At 39.0% G+C, this 24,495-nt stretch overlaps 1 protein-coding gene across 1 annotated transcript in view; it reads left to right on the top strand.

Moving 5' to 3' along the window:
• The window catches only part of slc15a4 (solute carrier family 15 member 4), a 71,452-nt gene that overhangs the window by 7,559 nt on the left and 39,398 nt on the right, over positions 1-24,495 (top strand). Inside the window, exons 4-7 of the mRNA XM_079896798.1 lie at positions 354-495; positions 2,662-2,739; positions 9,883-10,063; positions 19,887-20,045. Of these exons, the coding sequence (XP_079752924.1) occupies positions 354-495; positions 2,662-2,739; positions 9,883-10,063; positions 19,887-20,045 (560 nt within the window). The remainder of the gene's footprint in view (positions 1-353; positions 496-2,661; positions 2,740-9,882; positions 10,064-19,886; positions 20,046-24,495) is intronic.

Genomic DNA, 24,495 nt, shown 5'->3' with positions numbered 1-24,495 from the left:
TTGTCTTTACACAGTCCATACAGTTTCAAATGTTTTAAGTGTGTTAGATTGTAAATGTATGCTGTTTTTTCATGGGAACCTCTACTCCAGTTTAGATGACTCTATTAGTCTGTAATGTTATCCGTCATCTTCCTCTTTGATCCACCTCTCCTGTCTGTCTCGTACGTGGCGATGCTATTCATCGTGTCTCTGTGGCATAAGTTGCTGTCAAGTGCTGTGCCCTCTCTCTAAATCAAAGAACAGTCGCTTCTCAAAAAAACCTGACATTTTTTTTTAAGTAATTTTAAAATAACTAAAGATATTTTAGTAAATCATTGCTTTTTTTTTTGTTACAAACCATGTTCTTCCACCAGGCCCAAGCCGACTCTACTGGATGGCGCTAAGGTGACATACGGTGGGCGATTTTCAGAGGAGAAGGTGGAGGAAGTGAAAGCGCTGGTCAAAATACTTCCTGTTTTCCTGGCCCTCATTCCGTACTGGATGGTCTATTTCCAGGTAAAGTTTTTATGAGTGGGTTTCTCAACCCAGTCTGTCAGTTATAGATCCTTAAAAAAGAGGGAAATATACAGGCTATGTATATTTAACCTTAATTTACTGTAGTTGTGACAGAGGATGAATAGGGAATTGCACAGGTATTTTATTTGCTTGAAGTCTCAAGGTGTCTCAGGGAAAAAGAGATGCATAGTGGAGATGAACGGTGTCGTTGGCGTGTCAAATATAGTTGATTGATGTTCATAAGCAGAGATTTTGTCTCTGACATATATTAAGGGTTTGTGCCATTTGGAGCCTTTATGGGATGTGTGGGCATAAAGCCCTTGAGCAGACAGGTGCTTCCTTGAGGAACTTTTATATGTGTCTTGCTCAAGGTAATGCAGAAAGGACAAGCAATAAAGACTGGGACATCTCTACTAAAGCAGCGTCCCTCCAGCATCTGGTGTGGGGCATGTAACTACTGAATTAATGTCACCTTACCACAGAAGAAAACTAACAGAGGTTATGTGTCAAACCACTCGTAAGGTGTTTTTGATGATGTTTAAAATCAGTTTGTCAACATTGCCATGTTTAAATATGTTCAAGGTCTGTCTCTTTCATTTCTGCATTTTACAACCACCTTAGTGATATTTCCAGCCACAGAGCACATTTGGATTATCGGAAGAAGCTTGTAAAGGTCTGATCTTATGGACATTAAAAGGTTAGATCACCCAAAAAGTCACCATTTACTCACCCTCATGTCGTTCCTAACCCGTAAGACTTTTGTTCATCTTTGAAACACAAATGAAGGTATTTTAAAGTCCCCCTATGGTGAAAATCAGGATTTTAATGTTGTTTATGTGTCTATGTGGTGTTTTTAATATGCTTTAAGACAAATCATGTGCAAATCATAAGTCAACACCATTGCTGAGTATTTTCTCCATTTCTGCTGAGTTTAAAATCGCTGGTGTTTCTGACGTCACAAACTACCTTTTAACCAATCACGTCAATGTGTGATCGCCAATGAGTGGATCTCTGAGCTGGTGTGAGTGAGTGGAGGCGGGGCTATTTTGCATATTCATAAAACTGCGTATACTAAATGAGTTACATTCAAGCTATTTTAAGGCATGAAGACATTTTTCTTCAAGGACAAAAACGTTTAAATATGTAATTTTGGTGATCAGAGATGAGTTTTAAGGAATACAATTGTTGAAATGGATCATTTCTTTGTTCTACCATTTGCACAATGGCACAAGTGAAGGTTTTTTACTTACTGCTCAATATTTTGAGGCGAAAGCAGCAGTTTTATTTATTTATTGTATTTTTGTGTGCTTAATGTTGTATTAATGGGTCAAAGAACTACATAGGCCATTCATTCTGGTTACTGATGGTTACACATAATTTTGCTGGTTTCTTACGAATTAATCAATTAAACTATAGCTAAGACTAATTTATCAGGACAAGTGGCATCCCAACTGTAACTCATGTGGGACATGGCTCATTAAATTGACACTGTCCCAATTTTATCAGGACGTCTGGTCACCCTAATCCTTTTCCAAATAGTAATCTCGAAAGATCAGATGGTGGTGACATAAAAAAAAAATCTTTCGCTATGTATTTACAGCGTAAAATTTACCATTCTTAGGATGCATTGGATAATTTCCTGCTGTGAATGCAGCTATTGTTGTAATTTTAAATTGCGGTGGGTCTGTCAGGATAAGTATCATTGTGTCGTAGACCATCTCATGTGAAAACAAGATTTTCTTCCTCCAATTATGGCTAAAGGTCATCTTTTGAGGCCCTGTCATCCCATATGTTTTGTCTGCTGAGACGCTTGCCAACTGTTAGAAAGGTTACCCGGCATTGTTAGTCCTCAGGGCCTTAAATTAAGGTTTGAGTAAAGGACAACGTCTCTAACTTTTAGAAAAAATTGCTTAATGACTTTCTGCATGAACAGATATTGCAGAATGTTCAAATGAAGCACCAAAATGCTTTTAAGAGCTGAAATATTGCCACTTGCTATTTTCTTCCTCTGCCCTATTTCAAGTTTAAATCAATAGCAATATTCAGAAACCGTGTCTCCTGAAGTGCTACAGTAAATGGATCATAGTACTGTAGGCTGTTCTGTAGCGCTGAATGAGATGTAAGTGCAGCCAGCATGTTTATGTGTGCTTCTGTCTTCTCTTGCAGATGCAGACCACATATTATCTCCAGAGTCTCCATCTGACAATTCCTGGAGCCGATCCCAACTCCACAGACTCCCACCCGGTAAGAGAAAAGCTATTTCAGTGCCAATGATGTCAGATCACTTCCAAATTGGCCTGAAAGAAAAATATAATTGCTTTGTTAATGAATGGTTCAATTATTAAAGCAGTTGGCCTCCTTTTTTTGCCTGTGCTCTGGTCACTTTGCTCATTAGTTTTCCCATATTTCTCATCGGCTGTGCTGTTAGGAAGCAACATTTTCAATGCCACAGATTTTTCCATGAATGATACATGTTTCTATAAATGAAATATGTCTTTGTCAACTAGATTTTCATTGCTCTTTGAAATATTGATATAGTATACAGCCAGACTCATGAACGAAACAAAGGTATTTATCATTTTAAAATACACATTAACGTTCAAACGCTTGGGTCAGTAAGATTTGTTTGTTTTTTTAGCAAGGAAACATGAAATTGATCTAAAATGACTAAAGACATTTATAATGTTGCAAAAAATTTTCATTTGAAATATTTAGCTTTGCCACCACAGGAATAATTTACATTTAAAAATTTTGAAACAAAATTTAAACCTGTCAATCATCAATTCTTCCTTCACAATGTGTTTTTGTCTTATAAGTGTTTGTCTTGTATTTTAGACCTGACTGGATGGTTTTCGCTGGAAATACGTCAGTAGCCCGTGCGTGTCTCGTCATATTAGTAAATAGAAAAAAGTTGCTCTGGCTGGTTTGACGTGTATGGTGAAAGCAAGAAAGGTTGACATGGAGTAGCTAAGTCTCCAACCTCAATTACCCATTTAACAAAAAGTAAATCAGAGGAGAGTCTGCTGGCTAAAAGAGAATACAACAGAGCTTGTAATAAAACAAGAAGTTAAGATATAGTTCTAAAAATCGTTTTAAATATAAAAGAGTATCACAGAGTCCACACCACAACTATAATGATAATGGCACAGAGAATCAATATCATCACTTTCAGAATGATTTTTTTCCAGCTGATGAACAATAAAGCCAATTAGAATCCACAAGACTTTAAAGAGCTCGAGCATTTAAAGAGGCAGATGACAAAACAGCAGTGCATATAGTTACATTTATAGTTAATATTCTTGGTGTGAACGGACCTCAAGTGTTAGCAAGAGAGTTTAATTTTTAATGTTTGGGTGCAAGAGACTTTGAGTAACATTACAGTATAAATGGTCTTCAGGGAAAAACATTAAATGCAACCGTGTAGAATACGGTGTCTTTGATTGGTTTTTATTCTTCAGTTTTAATTTTAGATGCCTGTGGTGATGCCAGGTGCTTGGGATGTTTGTCTAGCTGTAGAGTAGAGGCTGTTTAGGATACTCTCTGGAGACTCTGGCACGCATGAGCTAGAGAAATCCTTTGAAAACCAGGGTATTAACTTCAAAACCATGACCCTCACTAATCGCAGATTAGCACCCAGCAGCCACTTTCTCATCTAAAGTTGCTGTGTATTTGTTTTTGTGTGAGTGTGCGTGTGGGTGTACATGTATTCGCTCTGCTAGGAAAGTGTGTCAGAACCTTTGCCTTGAATTAAATCCCCTCAAAATAGATTCACTGTGACTGATCCAAAATCACGACTGTCTGGCGTTCTGATCAGCAATGACAATGTCGTAACATGTTGCTCTATGACCATGAAAATGCATAGACACAAATGTAACCGGATGAGCAACTTGTGTGTGTACGTGCAATTTTACCACTGTTTAAAATGGAGTTTTCCAGAATTAGATTGAGAGTCACATGGGAAGGACAGAGGAAGTGCAAAACGACAATGGGGAAGTGAAAAAGACGTAATTGGCTGTGTTAAATAACACATTGCTTGAGAATGTGACTGCAGGGTCATATTGAAGAGAAGGTTGTAAAGCACCTCTTGCTCTTTAAATATAATTTTCCAGTGGATTTTCATGGTGGTTGTGCCATTTTCTGCTAACTTTTAAAAATATAACATTGACAAAAAAATCTAACGTGTTATTTGTATAAAAGTACTTTATATTGGATGACTGACCTTGTCTTAAGTCAGATGGTCAGAATCTGTAGGCTACTACTTCTTCTGTGATCAGTGAATAAACAGATTCCAGCATCTTCAAGCTTTTTGCTCGCCACTGAATTATCAATCAAAGGAGAAGTGTTCCTCTTTCAGTCTGGTTCAGGAGGAAGAAAAGTGTTGAAGTGAAATACATTTTTGTTACAACAAAAACAAACTTGTAACTATATATAACTAAACTTGTTTTTGAAGAATATATAATTGCTGTTTGCTTGTGAAAAAATTGCTGCCTTATTAGGTTGCATATGCCTGTTATATATAAGGCTGCAATGCATTTATTTGATCGAAAATACAGTAATATTGTGAAATTGTATTACAATTAAAAATAACTGATTTGAACTATTTTAATATATATTAATTTATTTTCTTGTGATAGCAAAGCTGAATTTATTTTTTATGAAGTGTGGAAATCATAATAGTGTCTTTTTAGGATTCTTTGACGAATAGAGAGTTCAAAACAGCATTTTTGAAATAGAAATCTTTTGTAACATGTCTTTACTGTCACTTTTATATTAATTTATATTACTACTATCAATTTAAAGGTACAGTAAGCTATTTCTGAGAAACATTGTTGATATTTGAAATCAACCTAAACACACCCCTCACTTCATTGCTCCGCCCCCAAAATGCACAGTGCAAGAGTGGATGTCTCTTTATCATAGATGAAGCAAAGTAAAATAAGGCTTTGCAAAAAGTGAAGCGAAGATGACAAACGAGCGACAAGGAAGAACAAAAATTTAACACAGTTCACAAGAGTATATCCAAGCAAGAGTTCATTGTTAGTCACACCAGCTCCAGGCAAACAATGACACTCAAAACTGTCCTGTTACATTACAACAACAGCATATCTTTTTTCTGTAAACATGACAAAACCAATGTTACTCAACGGGGGTCCTAAAGCTCTTGCCTGATCATGACCCTTCTTTTTACAGTGATATTCCTCTGACTTTTTCTCTTTTGTAATGTCTCTCAGCCATCTCTCTTTTCTACAATCTTTCTTCAAATTTCCCTCTTGCTCACTCTCTCTGATCTCCCATCATGAGTGTACTACTGATTGGCTACAAGTGTGTTGTGGTGCTCGGGCCGATCCACTTTCAACAGCGTTTCTCAGAAACCTAAAGTTTTGAACGGTAGTGTATATATGCTATATTATAAAAAGGGTTAGGCTAGTTCAGTGTTCTTTTATCAGTTAAAGGTCAATTAGCACACATTAAGCCCCTTTTTCACTGTCGGGCCGGAAGGAACAGTTCCAGATATATTTCCACTTGAGCTCGGTTCGGCATGGCATGGCTAAAAAACGTTCTCTGCCCGAAATTCTCAGCACGCTTGTCTAACCATATTGAACTGTGCTGGTATAATGCGCTCTGAAATGTTCTAAGAAAACAGAACAAAAATATTGATGACTCAAAAATGTAGCTCCTACCCCAACTTCCTGTTTCAATAGGAATCAAGTAATTTCATTCTGTCCTGAGTGCTACTGTATAGTGTTTCTCTGGAGTGCATTCTCAAGTTTCCAAATCCCCATCTGTTGCTCGTTCTCACAAGGGTTTCCCCTTCTAAATGAATATGTGCTGCCGTAGATTTGTCTCTGTGGACCGCGCAGCCTAAAGGGAATCCAGTGCACAGTCTTAACAAGGCCAAACTGTGAGCTCTTAATTAGGAGACACCCATAGAGAGAAACAGACACCAGTAATGTGGGTGAAAATGATATGATGATAGAATGATGCAAACTGGCAATTTCAAATGGAGAAAAAAGTATTTAAAAGTGCACGATGATGAAGGGGAGACCGAGCGCTCGGAGGGACATGTATAAATTACCAATGCTTAGTCAAAGAAATGTAAATGTAATGAGGGAGTAAGCTGGAGAATTAAAAGTGTTAAAAGCGCCGGCAGATTGGGGACTGACAGAAGCTGTAGAATTAAATTCAAACATGCTGAGGGAGATACGCTCTCCACTTAACCGCCTGATACTCTGCTGGAGGTGTAAATGTGTGCGTGATTTGCCCATACACACCTGCAGGCATGGATGCATAATAAACCTCTGTTTGAGCTCCGGGCATCTAGTCCTCTGGTGTTGCATTTTACAGGCATTATTTGATTAACGTCAATTAAACCGTACAGATGCCGACATATTTGTGCAGTGTGTTCGGGTTAATTACAACCAATCAGATGAAGACAAGAATGGATTGGGCTGTTTTTAAGTTTTGTTACGTGCGTACAGCATCTGCTCATTCGTATCGTCAAGCCCTGTCTGTGCAGGAAATGAGGACAGATGGTTTCCTGTGGTTTCCAAAGTGAAAATACTCATAATCAGAGTTAAAATTGGCCAATCCCTCATTGGTGAATTTGACCACACATTTGACTCACACTGTTCTGGGGGTATATGATAGAGTTTGGTGAAAAAACAAACTGAAATGTACGTATTATTTAACGAAAATCCAGAGCTTGGTTGTTCGTCTGTGCTTGGCTGGGCATTCATGAGACTCTATAAGCACCGCAGTTCAGTCGGACTCGCTCAAAAAAAGCACAAGTCGTGGGAAACCAAGATTAATAAAAATGCAACATGAAATACAATGCACAGAAAGCTTGCACTTTATTTAACATTACATACACTGTACTTACAGTGTGGGCAAGGTAAAAGTACTAGGTAACTGCATAGGTTAGTGTTGGGTTTAGGGGTAAGTTCAGGGTTAGTACCTAGTTATTAGAATTGCTAAGTACATAGTAGGTACATGTGGATCAGGACTGTAAAATAAAGTGGGTTACACTTTTATTTAAGGTGTCATTGTTACAGTGTAATTATACATTTAAGTACCGAGTAATATAAATTAACAACATGTACTTACTGTAGGGTTAGGGTAGGATTAGGATTTGGTTGAGGGTTAGTTGCATGTAATTATGCATAATTTACTGTTACTACTATGGTAAGTACATGTAACATATGTAATAGGGACACTTTAAAATGAAGTGTTACCATAAAGTGCTACCCATTGAAATCCAAAAAAAAGTCTCCATTTTCTTTCTTCACTGAGTTTACTATATCTGGATCGGAACTCAGTTTGTTTGATGATAGTCAGAATGACAGTTGACAGATGTGGATGCAATAACTTGATGCAACGAACACAACAGATTTTTTTTAATTGATTATTTTTTTAAACCAAACACTATTAAATTAAGGGTGTATTTTACCCCCAGAACACTTGGAATATACGACATGTCGCATGGGATCATTCTGTGATATTTTTGTGTTTTTGTGTATTCATTGCCATTATATGGACGTGTGCGAGTGGGACATTTTTCAAAAATTCTCCTTTGGTGGTTCGAAAAAGAAAGAACGGCATTTTGCATTAAAACAACACCAGGACGACTAAATTATGACTTAATTTTCATTTTTGGGTGAACTACCCTTTTAATGCATCATTTTTGCTTAGCGGATGAGAAAATAGCTAAAAGACATGGAAAGAAAAATTACGACAAACAGATCTGGGCTTTTTTTTTTTTTTTGACTTGGGCCAGTTATCAAGAACACCTAGAAAGCCTTAGCAACTTCATAGCAACCCCCTGGCATCCACCCAGAATACCATAGCAACAACAAAAGTTGCGTTCTGGCTGGCAGAGTCCATAGGCAGTGTTCACTGCTCCCTGCTCACTGACTGTGAGCAAGGGTTATTTGTTGAATTTCACTTCACTTGACAAATGCATTAATTTGGAACTCCATACAAAGTCATCGAACAGATGACACTTGAGTCATGACTCGTGCATATTAAAGAAGTTGAAGCTATGATGACATAATAATGTATACTTCTGTAAATAAATTACCATACGTTCATGTGATATACATGTGTGTGTATAATACATCATGTGTATTTATAATATAAATATAAATATAAATGTATTATTAATTGAATGAAAAATGTCAGATTTGAAAATGCTAAACTGAGCGATAATTGTATATTGCAATGTACGTTTAATAAGAAAATAAACATAATTTGGTTATATTAGATGTATATTTTCTTATATAACCATAATCATGATAGTTGTTTTGTTACGGTTACTTCTCAATCTCACACACTCATTTTTTTAGTACCCGCGAACAACCGCAAACAAACTACACCTGGGACTAACTAAATCCTGTAATAACACTGGACGCTCATCTTAGTTTATTCGCCTTTATTTTATTCACACATACTGATGCACAGTGACTGGTGGGTAAATTTCCCTCTCCACTTCCTGTGAAGTGATATATCGATGTTCCCTTATTCCCTATGCTGTTTGCAGTACCCTTCGAACTGAACTTGTTTGCTCCCTTTGGATTGAACACATTTGATGGCAGAATTCCCTGCAAAGTAGACTTCACAGGGCACTTTCTGTCGAATGGAAATCACCTATAGTGACACACTTAAAGAAGACCCAGAAGACCTCAGCAAACTGCTTAGGACACCTAAGCAAAGACTAAGCAACCTCCTTGCAGCAAGTTTTGCATAAGTAAATTTGACTCATTTTCTTTTTCTTCATGTAAATCTATTTCCTTAAGGCAATTTTTTTTCTTTTCAAAATAGTCCAGATTTCTAAATCTATCACTATTACCAAATCATCCTAGGTTTTGCATAGGAAAACACCATTCATTATCTTTTTCTACAGAAATAAAACCTCTCAGAACAATGAAGCAACCCCTTTTTTTCCTTTCTTCCCTCTGATGGGTTTTTCAGAACTCATCAGTGGCATGTGAGGGGAGAAATCATTCATTATGAAACAGGTGCTCTGACCCATGGTATTCAATCCCCATGTGATATTAAAGTACTTAACAATTGAGTAATGATTTTATGGGCTATTAAGAGACCTGTCCCTCTGTCAGTTACTGGATGGGTTTTACATCCACAGACCAGCACTGGCCACATGAGGGCGCTAAGGTTGCTGGAATGATTTGGTTTCCTGCTATCTCTCTCTTTCTTTTTCATATGCCCTCCCAGAATTCACATTTAGGCTTGTACTTTCTTTCTCAATGGAGGACAAATGGAGAAGAACGAAGCACCTGGGTGTTATGAGTGACCTACACACACCCTGCTTCCTGTTTATTCATCCTCTAGTGTCCTGTAACACGACTCATTATATTCCCCTTTTGTTTTCAGCAATCGTTTCGCTTTCCAGCGGCTTGGCTGACCATGTTTGATGCCGTGCTGATCCTCATGTTGATTCCCCTCAAGGATAAAGTGGTAGACCCCATCCTCAAACGTAAAGGCCTGCTGCCCTCCTCTCTGAAGAGAATCGCTGTGGGCATGTTCTTTGTCATGTGCTCGGCAGTGGCGGCTGGTGAGTCAACAACAAACACACTAAATGACACGTGTTTAGTGTATTATCAGTCTGTGAACCTGAGGGTTTTGTTCTTCAGCTTGCAATCTCGCCACATGAACTGTGTGTGAGTGTGTGTGTGAGTGTGAGTGTATGTGTGTGTGTGTGTACGTGTGTGTGTACGTGTGTGTGTACGTGTGTGTGTACGTGTGTGTGTGTACGTGTGTGTGTGTACGTGTGTGTGTGTACGTGTGTGTGTGTACGTGTGTGTGTGTTGGTTGGCTGGTAGGGTGGGTGGGTGTATCAAGCTTCTTTGTAAATATTCACCAACTGAGACTCATGTAAGAGGATGTGGGAGTGTTTGAGTGTGATAGCAGACATTTGCATACACATTTTAAATATATGTGTTCATTTCTGTGTCAAAAGGCCCGTCACGGTAGTGAACTTTCATTTCAGACTTCATAAGGTTCAAATGCTGTGTGTTCTGTTATATGTGACATACTGTAACACGCACATTTCAGAACACTGAGACCTAAAATATGCAATAATATATTCTTAACTTTAGGGCTGGGTATAGGCAACTACTTCATGATATGATACACTTCACGATTCAGTACATCGCAACATCATAAATATGGTAATCTTGAATGAAATGGCGGTAAACATGCGAGGGAGACTGACTGCGAGCGAGTGAATTTGTGGGGTCACTCCATGTTCCCTTCAACTTTGTCTAGTACTGTGCCTTAAGAAATACCTTTGGTTACCAAATATTGACTGATGTAATAATTATCATTTTTATTTTTATTTATTCTTTTATCGTTTTGACACAATATCAACTAAATAATCATTAATTACAACAATGCTTAAAATGATGTATGCTTATATGATATATCAGTCTTGTAGAAAAAAAAATTGTCCTCTGGCATGTTGGCATAATGTGACCAGTTGCCAATAATACGGTGTTTACTTTGTATTGCACTTAGCTTTTTATAACCAGTGCTCCTTTCTGTTTACAAAGCATAAGCATAAAACTACCATTCAAAAGTTAAGAGAAAGTAAGATTTATTTAATGTTTTTGAAAGAAGTCTTTGAAAGAAGATGCTTACCAAGTCTGTATTTATTTGATCAAAAATACAGTAAAACAATAATATTGTGAAATATTACAATCAGTTATAATGTTAGCATTCTACGTCATTGCGCATGCACCCATCTTTCCAGTTTAGGTTTTCAGTGTGATCAAATGTGCATGTCCTATCGAACAGATTAGAAAATATTTAAACCACCCCTTACAATCTGAATGAAATCGCAGTCAGATTTGGCCAATTCATTCCCATTGACATGGTTACATGTGACTTTCTAAAATGATTACTATATTATTATCTGACTGTGCTACAAGTCTGATTACAAACAAATTATTAGTGTAAGCGCAGCTACTTAATTTTTTTCAAAGCAGCTTTCCAGGGATAAACAGGAAAATATTGATCAAGGGTGAAAACATAATTAAATTCTACTGTTCTAAAAAAGACAAGTGCCATTCAGCTGATGTCAGTTCAGTGTTGATTCAGTTCAGTTCAATCAATTTTGAAATGAATTTAATTCAGCTATAAAGCAGCTCTGCAGAAAACAGTGATGTCATCCTCCAACTCAGTTGCGTTCTCATTGTGTCAGTGCAGTCAAAATATAGAATGTATATAGAAATATATAGATAATCTGGTGGTAAAATGGAGACAGTTTAGTTGAATGTTTAAGATTTCAATTGCACAATCTTCAGTTGTAGAAAAAGTCATTGCCCTTAAAGCGTTAGTTCACCCAAAAATGAAGATTCTGTCATTTACTCACCCTCAAGTCATTCCAAACCAGCAAGACTTTCGTTCTTCTTCGGAACATAAATGAAGAGTTTTTTTTAATAAAATCTGAGTGATTTCTCTCAATCCATTGACAGCTACACAACTACCACTTTGACGCTTCAAAAAGTTCATAAAGAGATTGTAAAACGAATCCATATGAATTGAGCAGTTTAGTCCAAATTTTCTGAAGAGAAACAATCGCTTTATATGATGAACAGGCCTGCATTTAATCTGTTCATCATATAAAGCGATCGTGTCTCTTCAGAAAATTTGGACTAAACCGCTCAATACATGTGGATTAGTTTTACGATATATTTATGAACTTTTTTGAAGCACCATCGTGGTAGTTGCGTAGCCATCAATGGAGAGTACAGAACAGGCTCAGATTTTATTAAAATATATTCATTTGTGCTCCGAAGATGAACGAAAGTCTTGCTGGTTTGGAACAACACGAGGGTGAGTAAATGATGACAGAATTTTTATTTTTGGGTCAACTAACCCTTTAAGAAGCACCTGGATGATTCTCATGAATTGTGGTACGATGCATTATGGACAGACAAACTAAAGTATAACTTTTTGCTATACATGCTGTATGCTTAGTTACAGTATGTTTGACGTGAACCAGTCAACATAGTCCTGAGTGGTGTATGGATCCATCATCATGTGTCAAGTCCAAAACAGAATGAATGTACAAAATAAAATGTCCAAACAAATAGTCCCTAGTGAAACGCGTTGAGACAACCCTCATCACAGATCGAGCTGATAAACTCTGCGACATCAATATGCTGAGGCATTATTTTGAGAAAGATTTGTAAAATATCAAAATATATCCACACTGACAATTGTCAAATCGTGTTTTCTTAGTACTGTTCACCTAAACTAAGGAATGAGTTCATCTCAGAGAGGTTACGGCATTTCCATCCGTCAGATAAGGTACAGTGACTTCAAGATGGCAGAGATTCGATGTAGAATGACTCACCCACAAACACCCACACGCTCTTGACACATTCACACAGACCACTGATCTCTCCTCTGAATTCTGTCACTCCTGTCCAACCTTGAGCCAGCTCTATTGAACCCTGCAGAAGGTGGATCGATATCCCCGCTTGTTCTGACAGTTAATATTCATACTGCCCACCGTCCAGGAAAATACCAACCTGAATCAGCGCTTTTGCTCTTTTCATTATTCTCACCTTCCCTTTTTACATATTTTTGCAGAGGAACTTTAAATATCTTCTCACTTTTTGTTTCTTCAAAGTCCCATAAAACTAGGAATCTATCTCAAAACCTACCCTGTCTACCTCGACAACATTTCTTTGGCCATTTGAGATGGATATGCTTGATGTTACCTAAAATGTTGTCCTAAATGAGGTATCTGCAGTGCTCAACAATAAGACTGGCCCAGAGCCAGTGTGAAAGTTACAGACTTGTTGACTGAACTGTCGCTACGCCTTACATTTGTTGATCATTTTTATGTTTTATGCCTTATAAACGTCACTGATTTAATTCACACAGGTCAAATTATTTAGCTGGTTTAAATGGATTATGATTTTAAATTTCAAGAATGAAATAGAAGGTTTGAATGGTAAAAATTGTATACAAAACGGTAACACTGTGAAAGCTGTAAATTCACAAACTGGAAGACAGTTGCGTAGCGTGATTTAACTGTATAATTTGAGGAATAATTGCAAATGAAAAGAAACTCAAAAAACTGATCAAAAGTTCATGGGAACACCATGGAAATTTGTATAGTCAACATATTTTTCCCCCTGTTGATGCTCAATTCTAAAATGTTTTGTATAAATCTAATATTTGATGGAACATATTTATTTCTGCCAAACATTAATACATTCTTGTTTTGTAGTGCCATGAAATTATTGGCAGTACAAAGCCGCATTACTGCATTATCCGATTGAGCATAAAGAAAAAGAAAAATCCTTAATATTGAGACTTGATCTAAGATAGGAGCATAATCTTGCTAACTACAGTTTTGAGATGACCTTCACATCAGAAGATCAAACAGAGCTCTTTGTGTAGGCGGCTTACTAGATTTTAAGGCACGGCAATCTCTCTAACACTTCAGCACTTTCCTTCCAAGTGTTTTTGGCTTGCTTGTCCGTCTGAAGTTCTGTATGGAGTTGATGCTTTGCTACGAAGACAACACGTTTTGAGATTGTGTCCACACATAGACGAAAGTTCGAGTCACATGTTGAGAGTGTCGTAGAGTGCCTGTTCGGAGGTTGTAGAAGAAGACACCGTTGACAGATCGCAGTATCTCATTGTTCGGTTTGACTGCGCCCAGCACTCCAGTCAGTCCCCAGTCCAATTCCAACTCTGCCCAGTGGATTAAACTGAGCTTAGTCAGCCTGACAGTGTGCGCTGTATCCAGACATTGACATATTTCAGACTAAAGCGCTTTTTGAGTGAGATGAGTTTTGGGAGATGCGCTCTGGAGTGTGAGGAAAGTATGAATATTTTTCTCTCCCACCCTGTCTGTCTTTCTTTCTTCGACTCTCCCTGACTCTTTTAAACCACTGTCAAACTCTGCACGGCGAGGGAGAGAAAGGTTTAGACGTTTCTAAGCTGCCTTCAAACTGAATAAATGTGCGTTTGTAGTCATCATGAGGGATTCTTTAAGCAGTAAACTCCCCAAAGTTCAGAACAACTCTAAACAGTCAAAATAATGAGAGACTGGCAGTTTTCAGGTGTTTACTTCACTTGATTTTTCACTGTAATATACTGATACCTGTATTCGAAGATGACTGATACAACATAAAGTGTAGTCCACATCGCAGATTATTCAGGCCGACAACCACTCACTTAGGAATATTCACTCTGAATAATGTGTTAAACAACTTACCATAGTTTAATGTAACTCTCAGAACAAAACATAATTGATGTGATCTTACATGCTGTCAGTTTATGCAGCGAAAGCAGTGTGAGGACGTGCATGTAAACTTGTTCAAATATTCAGTGCTTCAAACTTTTTCAAATCCAGCTTCTAGGTCTTCCTCAAAAGAACTCATTCTAACAGCATGAGATCTTGTAAACACAATATTTTCTGGTTTACTGATAAACCTGTGCACCCCAAGGACCCCTGGAAATTGAGTAAAGCCAATCAATCAGATTTGAGGTTGCAGTTTTGAGAATGCCTTTGCCAATTTTGTGTGCACTAGACAGGGTACCAACATACGGTTCAAGGATAATCTGATTCATAAGACTAATAACAGACCAGAAACTTGAAGACATAAAATGCAAGTGGCTTTTAGTCCATGTTTGTTAGTTTTAAGGTCATCTACAGGGTAGAGTACGCCTAAAAGCTGACAAAGTACAATTCTAGCACTTGTACACCTTTTTCTTCTTGGAAATCAGACCAAAATAAATTAATGTATTTTTCTTGTTTCCAGGGGCATTTATACATTTCTGTCCAAGAAAATGGTCTCTTATTACCTGATAATTGCACTTGCATCTGACATGCAATTGCAAGTAGCAAGTAGACTAAATAAATACTATTTAAAAAGTTCCCACTTTAGTTGTCTGTATTTAATAGTAAATACATCAACAAAAGAAATGTTCATGCAAATACTAAACTAATTGTCTATAGTTAGGATAGCAACATAAAACAGTTTAAAATGAAAACACTTTCCATATCAAAGACTGTGCATTCACTAAACTTACAGTATTTTGACAAAATCTGTTCATCAGTCAAGTCAAGTCACCTTCATTTATATAGTGCTTTTAACAATATAGATTGTTTCAAAGAAGCTTTACAGTGATAATAGGAAATTACAGTAACAGAGATCGTTTTGGCTTTACAGCAGCTCTAGAATAAAGTTATTGTCCAGCTAAAGGTAGTTTGATTGATTGATTCACTTATGTTGCAAAGATCATTAGTTATTAACTTAGGAGCCGCTAACACGACACCTCTCTAACAGAAAACCCTCAACGCGCTCCGGCCTGCTCATCCGCACAAACAGTGCCTGGTGGCTTGAGAACGTAAACCCTGAAATAGATTCCAAGGTGCAAGTCTTGAAAAAAAAGTAAAAAAAAAAAAAAAAGGTTATCTCTGCGCAAACCCACATGCGTGTTTAGTCTATAGGTATACGCGTTTGAATATATATGTGCGCAGGCCTGTAGTCCTTCTTTACAAACCAACCCTCAGCAAACTACCTGTGTCTGGCCTTAAAAATGTATTATAAAGAATTATTTATCGCTTCCGCGTAGCCACGTGAACCGGAATTATCCCGACAACGTTTTATCTGTACAGAGGTAAAGGGAAGAGAAGGAGTGATAGAAGTGGGCAGATGCTAACATGGATAGGTTGTGTTACATGCCCTAATCCTCAAAAACATGAGCAAAACTACCTAAAGAGAAAGTTTGCCCAAAAATTAAAATTCTGTCATAATTTGCAAATCCATTGGAGAGTTGTTCATCTTCTAAACACAAATGCAGATTTTTTGTAAAAAAATAATATCAGAGAGATTTCTGTCCCTACTTTGAAAGTCCATTCCACCATAACTTTGACCCATAATCCATGTGAATTGAGCAGTTTAATCCAAGTCTTCAGATGATGAACATATTTAATTTAGGCTTTTATTCACATATAAACTAATCAACACACATACATAAAACACGTCAAATATGGTAAATGGAAGCTCAAACATGCTTGCTTGACACACAAGAACAAACCTCATTTGGCTCTTTTCAGAAGACTTCAGAAGTCTGCTCGATTCATATGAATATCCGTTTGCTTACGTTTTATTCTTTTTGAAGCATCAAAGTTTTTCCGAAATCTCTCAGGTTTTATTAAAAAACTTAAATTGTGTTTCGAAGATGTATGAAAGTCTTGTGGATTTGGAATGACACAAGGGTGAATAAATGATGATGAATAAGTGATGAATAAATGAGAATTTTCATTTTTAGGTGAACTAACCTTTTAAGTTAATATAAAATGTGAATGAGAGCATGAAATCTTTAACATTTCAAGCAGCATTTAATAATAAACTAATTAATACATTTCAGCATTTGATTTTAAGGACAATTTTGGGTCACCACTCCATGTCCGATGGGAAAACAATCTGGGTCCTGTAGCAAAATCAACTGAGAACCACTGTTTTAAAATGATGCTCAAGAAAATGACCTTAGTATTGCATGACAAAGCCTGAACACGAAGTAAGTCTAGTATGCAGTGCACAATACAGATGTTATCTAATAATAACCATTGCTTTGATGTAGCCAAGAGCGGGGGGTGGGGGACTCGTTGGCACACTCTTGTGGAATCAGTATGTGCAAACCACGTTCATATCACACTTTGTGTGTGTGTGTGTGTGTTGTAGAGATCAAACTAATGAGAACCTTTGGGACTCATGCTCTCCTTCTTGAGAGAGAAAGAGCGTCCCATCCTTTGTACTCCCACTCAATGACACAGACTGACTCATTAATAAACCGCTACCTGATACAAGCATGGTTTAAGGATGCTTACTATGTGTGAATGGATTCTTTAAAAGTGTGTGTGTGTGAGAGAGAGAGAGATAACTATTTGTCATAGTATGTGTACATTAAGATACATGGAGTGGTGAGTGTGTATACCTGTGACATAATGGCTCCCACTAATGGCACTTATTATATAGATGAGATATCTTGGGAAATTAGTCTTTTAGTGCCCCTCATTAATACCAATGTATAGTAATCACGCAGTTCTTTCTTTTCTGTACCCCTTCGCTCTTTGTTTTTCTTTATTTTTTCAGCCATGCTCGGCTCCACTTGAGTACATTAATACACACACAAATGTCACCTGTGGGCACACGCAACATAAAGGTAAATTGCAGGCAATTATTCAAAGAGTCAAGGATGTGTATGAAATGAAATATCAACAAATAATGAAAAATAATTGGAACTTTGATCTGAATCTCTGAAAGATTTGTGACTCATCGTTCTGAATGAAATCTCAGGAGCAGGAAAAACAAAGAGTTGTATCTCTTGAAAGGTATTTATTTTGTTTGTATTGTAACATATAATTGAGGGCATAGATTGGGAAAAATGTCTATTATTTCCTAAAATAATTTAAAATGTAGGCTTGTCAGACCCCAGCACACCTTTCTACTTTGCAGAAAGTCTGTCTCAGATTTACCAATACCTTTTCCCCCCGTTTTCCCATCTGAGGGCTTGAAGATCATAGGCATTCATTTATTTATTTATTTTCTTCTCCTCTGGATTCCTTTCTGTCTGGATTGTGTGACTCTTTTTATAATACAATGAACTTTATATGGTGAAATCCCTGATTTTTAAATAATATTTTGCTGAGAAACAAGGACTATATGTAAAGTTATGTGCAAAAGTGTAATTTCAAGTCGAATTGGATATTCACTGAGGAAAAAAAGGCAAATAGAATGTTTTTCTATTTATCAAGAATTGATTGAATTGTGAAAATTTGGATTATTCGCTTTTTTTCTTTAGTGGTTTTGTCACCGAGCACAGATGAATGTGTGTATGTTTATGTGCTTACACACAAGGCTTGTGCCTCTTAACTCAAGTGTATTGAAGCACTTTTAATCTGTCTACCCAGTAGCTGAACCCAGCAGGGCTTAGGTGGGTTTTAAAATACCACTGCCAGAACCTCCTCACAACATTTACACAACATTTTCCAAACAGATGGGTGCTTGGCAGTGGCATAGCTCTGAAGCCAACCTTACCCGCAGGCACAGATGATGCCCACACACCTGGACACACTTGTTGTCCTGCACTCGGGAAGCAGTCATTTCCACGGCAAGCTGTGCCGACAACAAAGCTGCAAACACACACTAACGCCACACAGCAGACGATGCCTTGGGGCAGTTCTACTTCTGTTCAATTTTTGCCAGAAATAAAAGTTGAGTTTTTTTTTTTTCAATCTGGGTTTAGAATCTCTTGGAAGTTGCAGAAGTGAGGACTGTAATCTGCAGCGGGTCACACTTTTAGCCAAAGAGTGTTTTATTCCAGGCATCATTTGTATTCCGATCTAAATCTGACGCCACAGCCACAGATCAGAGCCGGAACGCTTCTGGTGTTTGGGAGAAGGGTTGGAGGAGGGAATGAAAGATGAGAGGGAAGAGAGGAAAAAAAGTCACTGTTTTGTTAACTGAAGCACTTTGTGTTAGTGGCACGCTATGGATGTATCACACCCTGCTATGTTAAGCATATGAAATACAAGGTCATACCCCTTCAAAAATGGAAATATGTGCATGTCTGTGTGATTGAGATCCCATGAGGAGTTATCTGAATAGCACCTGCAACATGGTTATTATTGGATCAAGCTTTTAGATAGACCAGAATGACAATCTCTGCTCCACTCCAATTACCTGCTAAACCCGGCCTGGCATAATTTTGTGTGTGCGAACATGTTTTTGTGTGCAGGAGATAAGCTGTTTGTGACCTGTGTGAAGCGCTGGCATTAACCTGACACTTAATCCATTAATGGACTGTTCATACTTTTTTCATTCACTGTTACATGCACTTTCCCTCCAGACGTGAACACATGTATCTGATCTAGCACCCTAACACATACATGCTTAACATCTAGTTTTTCAATGGCTGCTGCCAATATTTAGAAAGCAGCGCGCTCAATAGTTGATTTATTGCTGATTTATTTGTTGTAATTACTGTATATACACTATCATTCAAATGTTTGGGGTTGGTAAGGACTTTTATCCTTATCAAAGCTGCATTTATTTTAAATTAAAAAATGTAAAGCTTTGGTGAGGATAAAAGTCCTTACCAACATATATATAATATGTGTGTGTGTCTGTGTGTGTGTGTGTTAAACTTATTCCTGTGATGGTAAAACTGCATTTTCAGCAGCTGCTACTCCAGTCTTCAGTGTCACATGATCCTTCAGAAATCATTCTAATATGCTGATTTGTTGAAAAAAAACAATCCATACCATTACTGTTTCTGAACTGTTATGAGGTATTCATTAGTGATTTTTTTTAATCTTATACCCTCTTTATTGCCCCTCTCAGGCATTTTAGAGACAAAGAGGCTGGACATTGTCCATACACGAGATCCCATCCCGCAGTCGCTCGGTGGAGTTATATACTATGCAGCTGATCTACCCATATGGTGGCAAGTTCCTCAATACGTTCTCATTGGTGTCAGCGAAATCTTTGCTAGTATTGCAGGTAGGTGGTCCTTTGCAAAACACTTCTGAACACAAACACATAATGATTTTATAGTGTACATAATGATTTTATAGTGTACAAACTGTATATTCTATCCCCTAACCCTGAACTACCAAGAAAACTTTACCACTAAGAAAACTTACTGCATTTTTATATTTTCCAAAAAGAAAAAAAACATCTCTTAGTATGATTTATAAGCTGTTTTTCTCATGGGGACCAAAAAATGCCCTCACAAAAACAAGGATTTTGGATATTGCCATCTTTGGATGGACTTTTCCCCCCATAACATAGGGTATGCCTGAGCCACACATACACACAAAGCTCTTACCTTCACAAACTGTGCTTCTAAAGGGACCATATTCTACATTTTTTGTAGTGTTCATTTCATTTATTTATTTTAGAATGTTTAACAAGACTTCTTGCACCAAAAATATGGCACTGAAATGACTGAAATGTTTGCTTCTGTTCTGAATGTTTAAGACTACTATATGTAAATGACCATTGTTATAAATAACTAACCTCAGATGTGATCCAGTATGGTTAGGTGTTGAAATGTAAACTTGGACAGTCAAACTTTAATATGTTCATAATTCTGATGTCAGTATGATTTCTAGATGACTTGTTTTTGCTGCAGTATGTCATACATAAACACAATCGATGTATTAAAATTGATGTTTTTCATGAAATGGCCCTTTTAACATTTAGTGGTTCATGGGGTGATACTGAGCCTGGAAGGACATTTGAGAGATGATGACCACATGATGAGAAACGCCTCGGATTCTGATTGTAGAATCAATTTTTGTAAACATCAATTTTAGATGCATATAATGAATAACTTGTCTAGATAACTTGAAGCTTGATTTAACACAAGTGTGTTTTTTTAACACAAGTGCGCTCGGTCTCTTCTGTGCACTGTAGAGTTTTTCCGTAGGATCATTCATCTGTCCTAATGACCATGCTAATCAATGCGTGTCCTTTTAAAAACTGCAGTAAACTTCTCTCTGCCTTGCCTTTGTGTAGTAGCTCTTGTCTGAGCCGTTGCTGAAATTGCTTGCTAAGGAATCCATGGCTGTATCAATCAGGACCGATCGATTGGGGCTTGGCGATACATTATTGCAGTTGCGCAGTTAAGACGGCCAGGGAAAACATCTCGCTCCTGCTGGAATACACTGAGAAAATATCAAGAAAGTCTCTAGCAAGTGGGTTTGAGATTAATGAGAAAATAGATGAAAGGAAACTAAATCCCCTAACACAAGCGTTTGAAAGAAGAAAAAAAAAACTGTGTGGGAGCGGCTCCTATTACCACCTTCACTGCTGAGATCTACAGTAATTACAGCAATTTCTGTCATGATGAGAATTGTAAGGAATTTCATTTGGATTTCACTTAACAAATCCGGTTCCTTAATGATTCCATAAAGAATTTGTTTTTGTACACATCGTCACTGTCAGGCGGAAACCTACTTTTCAGGAAATGGAAAAACACTGTATTTTTTAAATAATAAAACACTGACTGCGTTTACATATGCAACAATAGCGCTATTATTTCTAATGATCAGAGTAAGCTCTTAATGTTTTCATGACACGAGCAGAAGTCTTCACTCCAGTTTACATGCAATTTTCATCATTCTGAATATTCGTTAATAAGTATGATTATACCACACTCAGATAGCATGTTACCGGCCATTGTTTTAATCTACTCACAACAAATTCAAAATACATTTTTATGGACATACTGCATATTATTCAGGGCATTCATAAGCATCGCAATTCTGGGTTTGCCTTCTCTGCCGTCACGTTCTTTGTGTCTACTGGATGAAGATACAGAGCAGAGACTGAGCAGCGAGTTGTGTTGACATAGTTTAGTGTTCTGGAGAAGAGAAAACTTCAGAATAATGTCACATTGTTCATTCATGTAGAAGTGTGAACAACAATGCACCCGTTTACGTCTGAGCACATGCACACTTTGGTCAGAGTGGTAATAATGCAATTAAGGTGTCCCTGTTTATTGCGATTAAAAGCAGTGTACGCCACATAGTTTAAAGGGATAGTTCACCAAAAAATGAAAATTAGCCCATGATTTACTCACCCTGAAGCCACCCTAGGTGTATATGAGGTTTTACTGACAGTTTGAGAATCCAAAGGAGTTACGGTTTAGTCACAAGCTCTTTTTAATACTTTTCATTGATTAAATTTGCAAAACCCAAAGTTGTAATAATTGTAATGATTTATAAAAAAAAAAAAAAAGATAATGAAATATGGAGATATATAGTTCTCTTACGAGAGGTTCTCTCGTATTGCGTAGTTACTACGCTACGGGAAAGCCTTTCTTTCTCGAGATACTGAAGCCAAAAATTATCCTTAATTTTTATAATCTTGTCAACGCAGTGCGGCAGCCTGCAGACCTAGGGCAGGCTTACTAGCGTGCCCATTGGCTGCCCTGCGGCAACTGCAGCAGCCTACCGCTGAGCCCTTGGCGTGACGTCACGACCAATGAGCGCGCTTGGCGCGCTTAATGCGTCACAGCCCGCGAAAAGGGGTGTGGCTTAGCGTATAAAAGCGGGGCTCGGAGGCTGCTTCTCTGATTTCTGTCTTTTCAGCGAAGCTCTACGCATCGCTGCTCTCTGAGGAAGCCGCCGTCGAAACAAGCGACCAGCACGCCGAGGATCTCAGCCTGAGGACGCCGGCCGCCTTCGCCGCCTTCAGCTTTCCCTGCCTGCTTCGCTATCCGGCGAATATATCCTTTTACTGCTCTGTGTTGTATGTGTTTGTGTGTTCGCCCCGCGACACACTTTGCATCTAAAAGAGCGCGAGGCGTTGTTGCAAATGCCTCGCTCATCCTGTGGCTCGTGCAGAGCCGCGCTCAGCGACGGAGACCGCCACGTGATCTGCGCTCTCTGCCTGGGTTTCGACCACGCAGCCCGCGCCCTTCACGGGCGGCTGCGAACAGTGTGAGGACTTGCCGATGTCGACCCTGCGGGCTCGACTCGCCATGTTTCACGATCCTCCACCTTCTCCGGCTGCCTCTTCCTGGCCGCGTAAGAAAAAACGCCGCTCTCAAAGGCCTTCCGAGCCGGTGGTTATAGCTGAGCGCTCGCCGGAGCCCCTCCCGCGAGCCTCGCTCTCTCCTTCTCCCCCGCCCTTCACCGACGCGCAGCGGCCGGCCTCTGCCCGCACTGCCGTCGCATCAGGGGGTGAAGCAGACCAGCTGGTTACTCCCCTCTGTCAAGCCGCGCAAACGGCGCCGCTCACAAGGGATGTCAGAACGGACGGTCACGGGCTATAGCTTCCTTTACGTTACAAGGAAGCTACCCCCCCCCCGGATGACGCACGCCCTCTCCCCCTCTGTTCGAGCCGCGCAAGGCGCCGCTCACAAGGGATGTCAGAAGTAGACGGTCACGGGCTGGCTTCCTTTACGTTATAAGAAAGCTACCCCGCGTCTCGGTCGCGCGCGTCACTCTCCGGCCACCTCCGTTTCTCACACATTTCTCAGTCCCCTCCTAGCTCAGGCGACTAGAAATATCTATATTGCAGTAAACGAGCCTGTTGTTATACACGCACGCCTGCAAACAAACGATGTCACAGCACATAATGACATCTTCCCGCTCTCTCTCCCTTTGTTCGAGCCGCGCAACTGCGCCGTTTTCAAGGGATATCAGAGCGGACGTCACGAGCACCGACGAAAGGAGGAAGAGAGAGTGATTTCGTCCCGCTTAGGCCGGACTTCCTCCAATCCTCGCATATTTCTCAGTCCCCTCTAAGTTCAGGCGGCTGGAAATACTAATACTGCAGTAAACGAGCCTGTTTTAATACACGCGCGCCTGCAAACAAACGCTCGGTCATATGCTCGCACTGACTGGAAGCTCATGTGTGCCCCTGTGGCTCAGTGGCAGAACATTAGGCTTCCGCACCAGAGATCCGTGTTCGAATCCGGCTCTGGCAGCAGAAAAACTTTTTTCTGCTTGCTTCTCCGAGTTCGCGGCCAGCTTTCTTACATACAGAAAGCAAACCCGCATCTCACGGGATACATATTTCTCAGTCCCCTCTAAGTTCAGGCGGCTGGAAATACTAATACTGCAGTAAACGGGCCTGTCTTAATACACGCGCGCCTGCAAACAAACGCCGAAACGAAACACGACGCTCGGTCATATGCTCGCACTGATCGGAAGCTCATGTGTGCCCCTGTGGCTCAGTGGCAGAACATTAGGCTTCCGCACCAGAGACCCGTGTTCGAATCCGGCTCTGGCAGCAGAAAAACTTTTTTTTTTTTCTGCTTGCTTCTCCGAGCTCGCGGCCAGCTTTCTTACATACAGAAAGCAAACCCGCATCTCACGGGTTAAATATTTGTCAGTCCCCTCTAAGTTCAGGCGGCTGGAAATACTAATGCTGCAGTAAACGGGCCTGTTTTAATACACGCGCGCCTGCAAACAAACGCCGAAACACGACGCTCGGT

The sequence above is a fragment of the Squalius cephalus genome (genome assembly GCF_949319135.1).
Source record: "Squalius cephalus genome assembly, chromosome: 16".
In the NCBI taxonomy this organism is placed as follows: domain Eukaryota; kingdom Metazoa; phylum Chordata; class Actinopteri; order Cypriniformes; family Leuciscidae; genus Squalius; species Squalius cephalus.
The sequence above is the reverse complement of the archived record's forward strand: the minus strand, read 5'-3'. Positions and strand labels throughout refer to the sequence as shown.